General features: G+C 40.8%; 1 protein-coding gene across 1 annotated transcript; it reads right to left on the bottom strand.

The window, feature by feature from the left end:
• Positions 1 to 737: 737 nt before the first annotated feature.
• LOC107711628 (forkhead box C1-B-like) lies at positions 738 to 2,670 on the bottom strand. The gene is made up of 2 exons (XM_016516629.1): positions 2,522 to 2,670; positions 738 to 2,428 (listed from the first exon to the last, which is right to left on the bottom strand). Exon 2 carries the CDS (start codon positions 2,399 to 2,401, stop codon positions 1,103 to 1,105), a length of 1,299 nt encoding a protein of 432 aa, XP_016372115.1. The 5' UTR covers positions 2,402 to 2,428; positions 2,522 to 2,670; the 3' UTR covers positions 738 to 1,102.
• Between the last annotated feature and the right edge of the window lie 8,876 nt (positions 2,671 to 11,546).

Here is an 11,546-nt window from a genome sequence, read left to right as displayed (position 1 = left end):
CAACAGTCGGTTGTAACAGTATAAAAAGAGAACAGAGCTAAAACGCTCAACTAAACAGCCTGGCATAAATAAAACAAGACTGCAAGATATATCTCAGTAAAATTTAATTTTTACCATACTAAAACTAGAAACATAATTATACCTAATAAATATTTCTCGAAAGTATTAGTTGAGAAACGAATTATATAGGAACACATAAGACGTTTATATCAAGTTATAAAAATTACGAAAATTACTCTTGTAGGTGATTTAGGTAAACGGGGACAAAGTTCTGTCAAATAACGTGCTCGATTTTTTTATTTATTTACTCTTGACATTGTAGCTTATAACACTTAATTGATTATTGAAATTTTGACAAGTCTTTATAATAGTTATTATTAAACCTTGTTTTGTTGTGCTTCAGTTTTTATAAATGCATTTTTAGGTTAAGAACAATTTAAGGGTTCCTTGCACGCGTAAAAAATGGAACGTGGAAAAAAAAATAATTTCCAGATGTTTTTAAACCTTTGACCCCTATCCCCGCCCCCTGTCCAAGGAATGCCTTATTAAAAGCCAAATATAGGAGGAAAATAAGAAAATTGGCAAATATTTGCTAACTAGCCATGTTTAAAAAAACTTTTAAAAAATATTCCTTGCTTTTTGTGGCCGCTAATCAATAAGCTCTGACAGTCATTTAAGTAAATAATGGATTCAACAGGCATTACAAATCGATAACTCACTCGAGAGTTTAACTCCAACAAGACGACAATTTATTAAACAAATAGTAACTTTAGATATTTTCAAAAAAGTATATGAAAAACAATGTAACTCAGTCGTACACTCGTTACCTTTCTATACTGAATTGATTATAAATACTTAAGACATTTCCTAGCAAAGTTGGTCCACCTGCTCTTATATGAAATAAATTAACACATTTTCTTTTAATCTATCTTGATGAACGAGTAGGGAGAGAATGTTTATGTGCAGCGGAATTATCCTACTTACCAACATAAACTCGCATATCAGCCCGAGTTCACTGACCTAAAAGCTTACTTAAATTACAAACACATGGCAAATAATACAAATATATATTAAACAACTTTGAAATTCATGAAACGTTTGGTCAGAACTTGCAGTCGTATACAAAAGCTCCGGATGCCCGGTAGAGTGGCTGACTGGACGGGAAAGCCATTTGACAGCTATTGCTTCCGGTCACCGGGGAGCTGTTCAGAGCTATCCGCTGCGTCTCGAACATCTCGCGCACCGCGTGAAAGTTCTGCTGCTGGCCGGGATAGCTCGCGCTCAGGTGTCCCAGCTCTCCGGACTGACTGAGGTACCAGGGTGCGAGTCGGTTCTGCTGCAAATGCTGGCTCTGCTGGCTCGAGCCCTGGTGGGGGTGTGAGATAGAAGAGGCGCTTGTTGTGTTTGTGTATTCCGGTAAAGTGTCATCTCCGTGGCCGCGGTCCACTGTGTACAGGCTCGTCGCTTGCATGTTGCAGTGATAAGTGGCGGGCTGGCCGCAGGGTGGACTGTAATGGGCGGGCTGCGGGGATGGCGAGTAGGTCAGAGACACCGAGCCTGGCAGAGCGGCGCGAGAGGCCGGCAGCTCTGCCGCGTGCTGCGGGGACCCTCGAAGTCCTGTCATGATTGTATCCATACTAAAGGCCTGTTGTGGCGTTTGCGACTGAGGACTCCCGCTACACGCACTCCCACCGCTCCTGTCTGGACTCTCCGTTTTAGGCACGGTGCTGAGGTGTGGAGTGCTGTCATGAGGGGGCGTGCAGGCCCCGTTCTCGGTCTTTATATCCCGGAGCTTCACTGGCTGCTGGGCGTCTTGCTCGCACGCTTGTCCCTGGTTGTCTTTGCCCTTCCGGTCCTGCTCCTCTCTCTCCCTCAGCACGTTCTTCTTCTTGAAGCGGCGCCTCCGTCGCAAGAAGCTGCCGTTTTCAAACATGTTATACGAGTCCGGGTCTAGAGTCCAGTAGCTGCCCTTACCTGGCTTCTTATCATCTCTTGGCACCTTGACAAAGCACTCATTGAGCGACAAATTATGCCGTATGCTGTTCTGCCAGCCTTGCTTATTGTCCCGGTAAAATGGAAAGCGCTCCATGATAAACTGGTAGATCCCATTCAGTGTGATCTTCTTGTCGGCTGAGTTCTGGATGGCCATGGTGATGAGCGCGATGTAGCTATACGGAGGTTTCACCATGTCCTTGGGCTGCTGTGCAGGGGCGTACGGCCCATATGCGCGGGCCATGCCGCCAGGGTACTGCTCGTGCGCTGCGTGAGAGTACATGCTCATAGGCGCAGGCATACCGGTATATCCACCTCCGGCCGCGGCTCGATAAAAGCCTTGATCTCCGGTTATATAAGGCACTACGCCTAGAGGGCTTTGGCTAGACACGGGGTAGCGCGCCTGCATCGTACCCCTCTCTCCAACGCTCTCCTGCTGCGGTCGAACAGAGAAAAATAAGGTTAAAAATAGGCAGACGTCTTAATTCACTTCGCGAAGAAAATTCATTCCAAAGTTCGTCACTTCCACCTTTTCCTTCAGTATCTTGTCTCAAAACTTTCATCCAAAGTTTCTTCCCAAGCGGATTTTCAGGGCTTCGCTGTGCAGGCGAATGAGAAGCAAATGTCTTACGCGGAGAAGTCAGTGAATAGGGCAAACATGTGAACTTCCCGCATCCGTCACTTCACAGGGACTTTTTCACCGAATTACCAATTCTGCCTTTTGGCTGAGCTCAGCGCTCCTCCCTGAACTCCTCTCACGACCAATAAGCGCTCGAGAGCTGTTTGTAGAAAGACTGTACCCGAAGACCTTTTCCCTGTGGGTATAGGCATAGTCTACCCTTGCGTTAAGGATAAGAAAGACGCAAACATATGGAAAGAGTAGAAATGTTGACAGAAAACGAGAAAATTCACACATCCTCAGGGTTGGCTACTTATAAGACGTGAAATAAATAGAATCGCGGACATCTGCTTTAGGGTGTAAAATGACATATTTTGTATAAAAGTACATGGCCAATATTAAAAACAGGAGGTAAAACAGATTTATAATATGTGTTAAGATGTCTCGTGTTTTTACAGAGTTGCAGCCTGTCTGTCGAACAAGAATGGCTCCTTCAAGTGTCAGGATTCATTTCAATCATTTGGCACTAATAGATCCGCTGGAGGGGTGAAGTAAAGCGCCGTTTGTTTTTCAGAAACAAATGTACTGCTTAGGAGCAAAGCAAAATCTGTTCTGGCCAAAAGGTGTAAATGAAGCAATGTGTCCTTTTTATTGCTAGATGGACGAAAAGCCACCCAAATTGTGCTTTACACTTATTCTTTGTTGGTGCGTGTCAGTGCGTTTACACTTCAGTGCTGCTTTAATGTGTTAAAACATGTCGTGCAGTTAATAATAGCTTTAGGTTTCCGTAGAGAGTCGCTTATGACATTTTTCTTCACCATGACAATGAAAATGAAGCTACTAGATACAAAATAGCCCAACTTTAATGACAAGGTAACGGGCAAATTAATATATTTGTTGACCGTGACTGTTTAACACTTTTGGGTTGTAAAGTAGCCTAATTAATATTAAATTTGTTTTGTGCATTTGAACATAAAAATAAAATAGAGAAAACATAAAAGAAACAGAAACAAAAGGGGGAAAAACTAAGTAAATTAGTTATTCTCTTTGGCAAAAAAGAGGAAATTATTAGGTTAAATCAAATATATTATAAAAAAGTCATTAAATGAAAAACTAAAACATCATTATCAATTCATTATTACCAATGACAACAATGACATCTTTATATAGAAATGAAACACCATGATAAATAATTAATATGACATGTTTCATGAAACAACAATTGTAATATATAAAGATATGCATTTTATTTATTTAGTTTTTTCTGTTGGGTGTTTGTTTGACTTTTTATGATAGACTGCGTACATTGTAGTTAATTGACAGTTATTAAAATAATATTAACATATATCGCTATATCACTTTAGCAAATTAGATAAAAAAGGATAAATGTCACAAGGCATCATTCACTTAGCCTTTATCTTTAAAAAATGGCTAAATCAAATAACTGCATTGACCAAGTGTTTTATGATACATACTGCTAAAGGAATAAACGTAAATGTAAATTCACGTTGGAAAACTATTAATTATTTGTTTTGAATTAAAATCCTTGTTATTATGGTTAGGCTACTCGGTTAAAATAAAAAAAATTGGTTACAATCTCCTGGCTTGTATTTTTCACTTGGACGTATTCTTCCTTTATTCATGCCAATTTAAACCCCGAGGAATTAGGCCAGTTAAGCACGGTGCAATGAGGAGCATTAAGCAAAATGAGGAGCGCGTCTGATGTAGTTTGGCCAAATTCACCTGCTTAAATGTGTGCGTCTGTGTTTCATCGCCCCCTTGTGACCATTTTATTCAAGCACCCATTTTGGGGTAATTCGTCTCCTAATAACAGCCATTTAGTAGCTGTATAGGCTACATAGTAGCCTAGTTGACGCGCAACTTGCCTTTTTTTTAACAAAGTCAAGATTTGAAGTTAAAATTAATATATGAATAGCACCTGAAACAGTTTTCACTATTTCTTTTAAGTTTTTTTTCTTTATAGGTTACCTTTACTGGTTCATGTAACCTTTTTTATACCAACATTTCATGTTGCATTTCATATCAACTACCCATATATACGTAACTTGCAGTTGAACATGTAATGTAAATGTATTTTTTTTAAATGCATACGGCTATGATTTAACTTAAATATATAAATGGTACAAATGATGTGTATATATTGTGAATAATAATTTCATGGTCCATTCATAAGTTCAGCAGTTTGCATAATGATGCCAAATGAAGCTCTCAATGAGAAATGAATCTCTGGTGTTCCTTTTGCGTTTGAAGAATAGTAGCATGGGACGCTGCACTGGTGCACAGATGTCAGACTGCACGCGAACAGGCAAGACCACACACTAACTTCTTCAAACAATGCGGTTAACTACAGCGAATGGGATGCAATCAGCTAATGCACTCAAAGGAATGTTCCATCGCCAGCTGCATAGAAGTAGCATTATTCATGAGCATGAGGTGTATGAAGCCCCTCATGAGCTGATGTCACAGCTGTCGTCCGCATTCTTTGTAAAGTCTGCTTAACTTTGCCCAAAGTACAGTCTATGGGTTGAACTAGTTTGAAGTCAGATTGAACTTCCAGGAAAGATGCTGTAACCGACTTTTATGGAATGATATATAGAAAATAATCCTACACCCTGAATATCAGATACGAAGCCTAGGCCTATATATGTGACAGTCAGATTGTGTGTGTAGCCAATCAGAAAGCATTTGATTCGTTTGCTGTCTGTCAATCATTTTGGCTGTCAAGGCGGAAGCTGCGACAGGACCTAGAAAATAATGAGTGTGAACCAAGAGAAAATGCTTAAAAACAGATGTCGCGCTTGCTTTGCTTTTGCTTTGCAGGTTGTCTAAGTTTGGCGGAAGTTCTTGAACGGCGAACATCCCACCTTTAATATGTTGTGGCAGTGTAATACTTAATAGGCTGTGTGAGGTAAATATTATTTATTTTTGTTTCTTCACTTGCTTGGGTGTGTGATACATACTAGAGTGGAGTTCATTGTTGAGCCATGACAACTTTGTTTGCCAGAGTTTAGAATTCTAATCAGCAGAGTCAAGAGATCACACATCAGTAATAATAAAATCATGTAGGCTAAGTTATGCAAGTTTCATTCAAACCATCTCAAAACTATCCCAAGCCTTGATATTGTGACCCACTCATTAAAGGAACACTCCACTATTTTTGAAAATAGGCTCATTTTCCAACTCCCCTAATGCCAAGTTCACACTGCACGATTTTAGCCCGATTTTTCACTCGCCGACAGGATTTGCGAAATCGCCGACACATGCCCGAAATCGGAGGCAAATCGGTGCTTGTTCACGCAAGTGACAATCACGCAGTGTGAATTATCAAAGACGCGATCTGAGGGAATCGCTGACGCCCATGAAATATTTGGCATGCTAAATATCTGGAGCTGTCGGCGATTCACAATCAAGCAGTGTGCAATGATTTCTGACTGAAAACTACATTGGCGATGACCTACAGCCAATGAGAGACCAAGATACAGGGCAGAGGGAAGTTCGGGGAGGAGTTATAGACCAGAATATCAGTATTTTAATTGATATATGAACAATTATATCATACAGAAACAAGCACAAACATTTGCTTGCCCAGCCACAACATCAGCATATGTTACTGCAAAATTATTTACCTCCAACTCTCTTTGCAGAACACCCAATCCCTGTTCCCTGCATCTCCCTCCTGCATAATCTGTTTTTCTTTTTCTCCCTCCGGTCTGACGCACGCGGGTTCTCGCGTTATTTCCTTATCACTTCTCCCGTGTGTTTTGTTGTGAAACGTAGTTTGCGGACCAGACAGAGTTGACGGCGATTCTTCCTATTGTGAAGTCATGCAGTGTGAAACCCCCTGTCGCCGATCCATCGTGCAATGTGAACACAGCAGCAACTGAATGCTACCCCAGATAGTCACGCAGTGTGAAAACAACGGCAATCTGACGAGTTTGAAAATCGTGCAGTGTGAACTCGGCATAAGAGTTAAACAGTTGAGTTTTACCGTTTTCGTTTTCGCAATGATATTATGCAGCGCCTGAAAATAGTCCCCAGCACGCTCCATGTGCTGTTGGTTATGTTGACGGAAGTTAGCCTATTTTCAGGTGCTGCGTAATATCATTGCGCCTGCTGCACCCGGAATGAGAGTATAGTTCCTAGCCATATCGGCCTAGAAAATCGCAACTTTTCATTTTCCGTTGGTCTTAGTACACGATGTAACTACAGAAGAGTCAAGTTTTAAATAGGAAAAATATAGAAACTCTTTGGTCTTTTTTGAGCGAGATGCTAACGGTCTAATCAGATTCAATGATCTATGCTAAGCTGCAGCTAAAAGTGCTACCGCCAGACCCGGAGATCGGCTGAATGGATTCGAAAACGGTAAAAAATCAACTATTTAACTCTAGGGGAGTTGGAAAATGAGCCTATTTTCAAAAATAGTGGAGTGTTCCTTTAAGAGTTCATTGCTAAGTCATGACAACTGTGTTTGCCAGCCTTTTAAGATACTTATCAGATATGAAATATAAATATAAATAACAGAATTTATTTTGTTTTATTTACAAGCAAAAAAAAAACAACGCTTTCTGCTTTGGCCACTGGGGGGTCCCCTTGCACCACTTTTATTAGTGAAGGCAAGATAAGTAGGCTACAAAAAGCACACACTGAATAAAGGGGAAAGGCTTTTCTTGGCTCTCACGATTACGTTAGAACTATTATGAAATGTTAAAATTGAAAATGTATAGATAACTTAATTAAATTGTCGATTTTTTTAGTCTAAACTCATATTTGGCTTTGGTAACGATTATGGTAATAAATAAATTTCTAACTGTTTTGGAAACTGGTAATGGTAATAAATACATTTCTGACTGGTTTGGTAACTAGTTATGGTAAATACATTGCTGGTTTGCCATCATTTTAGCTTTTTTTCTGCTCATCATCACAATATCTTGTATGAGGTCTATGAACAAATTATGCAATCCTTAGAGCTAAAACACATGCCTTGACTCATAATGCTTCAAATCATCTCTTTAATGGAAGTCATTCTGCTCTTGAATCAACCGTTTTAGTGGTCCAGTGAAAAACATCCCACATTATGGTTTCTTTTCATCAACATTTTATCTTGTGCATTAGATAAAATGTTCTGCATACATTGTTAGTTCATATTATCTTACGTGGGCATCTCAGAATATCTAATAAAATATTTAAGTTTTAGTTAATTGTTTATAATTTTAGAAATGCAAATCTGCAGAAATGCTGGTAGGCCTACACCAAGAAAAAGCACTGAAAGCTGATTCCTTGGATTTAAGTTTTGCTTGTATCGTAACATACGATAACGTAGGACATACTTTAAATGTGTCTTTGTTTAATTCAATCAGCAATGAACTCTTTGCTCTGTACAAAAACACATCTGGTGCACAGTTTTCATGGCATGTAGGAAAAGAGCAGGGCCGTGCACAGACATTTTGAGGGGCAGTGGCCAAAATCACTGGGGGTGGGGCAGTTATTGCTCAGCCGTATATGTCAGGGGTGGCGAACTCCAGTCCTGGAGAGCCGCAGCCCTGCAGAGTTCAGCTCCAACCCTAATTAAAACTCACCTGCCTGTAGCTTCCTAATAACCCTTCAGACCTTGATTAGCTTGTTCAGGTGTGTTTGATTAGGGTTGAAGCAAAACTCTGCAGGGCTGCGGCTCTTCAGGACTGACGTTCGCCACCCCTGGTATATGTGTATGTATATGTATATGTAGGCCAGGGTTCCTCAAATCTTGCCCAGGATGGTCAATGTGCTGCAGAGTTTAGCTCCAACCCTGATCAAAGTCACCTACCTGTGATTTTCCCCTTGTCCAAATACCCACACTTGCGGTCTTGTTTCCAGGTTTTACTCGTGCTATTTCTCCATGTTGAGAGTTTGGTGTCGCACATATTGCACCTGACTATGCATTCTTATCCTTTTCTCCCATGAACTGAAAATAACGTTAGTGTGTCCATCTCACAAATACAAATGTAGAATCCGTCTCTGCAGTCATCTCAACCATTTAATTCCAGCATCAGGAAATAGACAAACTATTTTACCCGCGGGATTTTTTTCTCTGGTGCTGTTTTGCGGTGTTGGTAAATTCACCACTTAATTTTGAGTTAAAATATGTTGTTGTAACTTGCGTTACTGAGATTGTAACGAGTAATAATATTACCCAAATTTGATTAGTAATGCGTTATATTACTGCGTTACAGCAAAAAGTAATATACTACTGTAATATTATTACTTTTGTAATGCGTTACTCCCAACACTGGTAATGGACGGGCTTCATCTCGGGCTTTTTTCTTTTTCTTCTGCGCTGGACTGCGCTGATGTCTTTTCCCTGATTAATTATGATGATCATTTGTATTCAGCCGCAAACATGAGTTTAGAGCGAGCGCAGATGCGGGAATGGCGCGTCACGTGTGCTTATAGGCCTACTGCCCACTGCGTTCATCATAAAATGCATTTTTGATAATTATATATATAATTTATATGTTTATGTTTATAATTTTATTTATGTATATGTATATGTTAATATTAATATAGAACGAAAGTTTTTTTTGTTTTTTTTTTGAGCAACTGGGATGGTGCTCCCCTGGTTGGTGCCCTACGCAAACTGCGTACTCTGCGTATAGGGTGCGGCGGTACTGGCTATGTATATATGAAGAGCTCGGTAGATTACTTGAAAATTGTTGAACAGACTCTGTTCCGTGTTTTGCGTGTGTTTTGCTCCCCATGTGTTTCTATGCCCATATGTGGTCCTTCCCGTGCCTGTCCTTATCATTTGTCCCAGGTGTTCCCCTTTTAGTTCTATTGATCCCAGGTCTCGTCACCCCCTCGTCATGTCATGTGTATATAAAGTGTTCCCTGTTCTTAGTTCGGCGTCTGGTATTGTTTATGTCAACCTCCTCTGCAATGTGAGTTTTCCTGGTTCCCTTGATGTTAATAAAGTCTCCTTGTTGATGTCTCCTCGTTCCTTGCTCCGCGTTCCCTCACAGTAGCGAACGTGACAGAATACCTGACCAAAACAGTAAGCGGCGCCCCTTCTCCCGTTTTTTTTGTTTTCGTTTTAAAAGTATTTTGTTTGTTTTTTGCAAACATGGAGGAACGAGCTATGTTCATCGCCACGACCCGTTCACGCGTCTTTGATCATTCACACTGCGTGATTGTCACTCGCGTGAACGAGCACCGATTTGCCTCCGATGTCGGGTATTTGTCGGCGATTTCGCAAAACCTGTCGGCGAGTGAAAAATCGTGCAGTGTGAACTCGGCATAAGTGAGGGCATTTGTGCCGCTCGCCCTCGCCAGCTCCCTCAATGGAGAGACCCTTGGACGCTGTTCCATCTCGGGATCACCTACCATCAGCCAACTGAACTCCCAGACACCATCAACCTCGATTGGAAGGAGGCAGTCATCTCGTGTCTGGAGAGTCTCCGATCCCTATCCGGAACCCCGCCGCCGGCCGCTCAGCAGACAAGCCCGCCGGCCGCCCTATTCACCCCTAATCAGAAGAGGAGGATGAGGAAAAATGGATGGCTCAGGGCCCTTTTCTTCGCCCAAGAGCGCCCTCCAGAGCTCGCTCCAGTGTCGGCTTCGGCCCCAGAGCTCGCTCCAGTGTCGGCTCCGGCCCCAGAGCTCGCTCCAGTGTCGGCTCCGGCCCCAGAGCTCGCTCCAGTGTCAGCTCTATCTCCTGACCAGAGTTGACAGATGGCTCTAGCCCCAGACCAGCATCAAGATAGGGCTGCAGTTACCACTTTCAGCCCAGTGAGGGCTCCCGTCCCCGAGTTTGGCCCAGTGAGGGCCAAAGAAAATATATTCCATTCGTTGACATGAACAACAAAAATAAAAAATAAATAAATAATTTTAAAATAACATAAGAAATAAAACACTTCCTCAAAAAATGAATTCTTTTATTTGTTTACCTGCATATCATGTGACCATTAACCAACGTCAGAGAACTGTGAACATGCAAATGTGATACTTAATTATTAAAAACTTATTTTAAAATCTCAGGGCTCTTCAAGTAAATATATTAGATGAAAGATGTTCATATGACAAAAAAAAGTTTGGGAATGCCTGTATTACATGTAAATAAGAAATAATGTGAATTTGTGCATTTTAATGTGTTTGAAAGACAAAAGCCTTCCAAATACATTGAAATAGATGGTTGGTTAACCTACTGAGTGATAATTCAGATAAATATTAATGTGTTTATCAGTAGTTGATGCAACGTTGAAACACTTGAAAATGATTTCTGTAAATTCAGTGGTCAAATGCTGTGTAGTCACCTGACTAATGACTGGTCTTTCTGTGAATATCCACAAAACTGGAAGACTTTCTGAGTGTAGGCTATATACGCGGTAGGATATTTTAGAAAGGAACATTTAAAAGATGAAAAAGAGGAATTATGTATATTAGTATATTAGTTCAATCATATTTTGTCTTTAATATTTTGTATTTTATGGGGATTTTTTCGTACTAAATGTTTGCTAAATATTTACTCTTTATTTGGGGGTTCAGGATGGCAATCAGCCAATGAGGGCAGAGGAGCAGCGGCTCTAGCCACTGGCCCACCCTCTGTGCACGGCCCTGAAAGAGAGCATGAAACTCTGCGATACAAAATGAACTTAACACCCATTTGGTTCGGGATTTTTTCCCATTTGATTTAGCTTGATATGGTTGTTCTAAGTGGCAGCTGAATGTGCTGTCTCTGTCAGTATCTTTTTCATATGCGTTGAGAACCTCTTGCGATTCTTTGTTTTATTAGCCTATAGTTTAAGAACTGTGTTTATATTGTCGTTTCCATGTTATTTTACTGGTCTAAATAAATACCGCCAGCATGCTTTAATAATAAGACTTTGTATTTTTTGGAAGATAGCTGTGTTTTGAAGACGGGTGCGATTGATGCAGATGAATG

Source organism: Sinocyclocheilus rhinocerous, unplaced genomic scaffold, assembly GCF_001515625.1.
Source record: "Sinocyclocheilus rhinocerous isolate Xijiao unplaced genomic scaffold, SAMN03320098_v1.1 scaffold1169, whole genome shotgun sequence".
NCBI classification, from domain to species: Eukaryota; Metazoa; Chordata; class Actinopteri; order Cypriniformes; family Cyprinidae; genus Sinocyclocheilus; species Sinocyclocheilus rhinocerous.
Note: the sequence above shows the minus strand (reverse complement) of the source record. Positions and strands in the feature narration are given on the sequence as shown.

Bases quoted from the DNA above. Each gene is read 5' to 3' on its own strand.
- LOC107711628 (XM_016516629.1), bottom strand. From the start codon at position 2,401: ATGCAGGCGCGCTACCCCGTGTCTAGCCAAAGCCCTCTAGGCGTAGTG.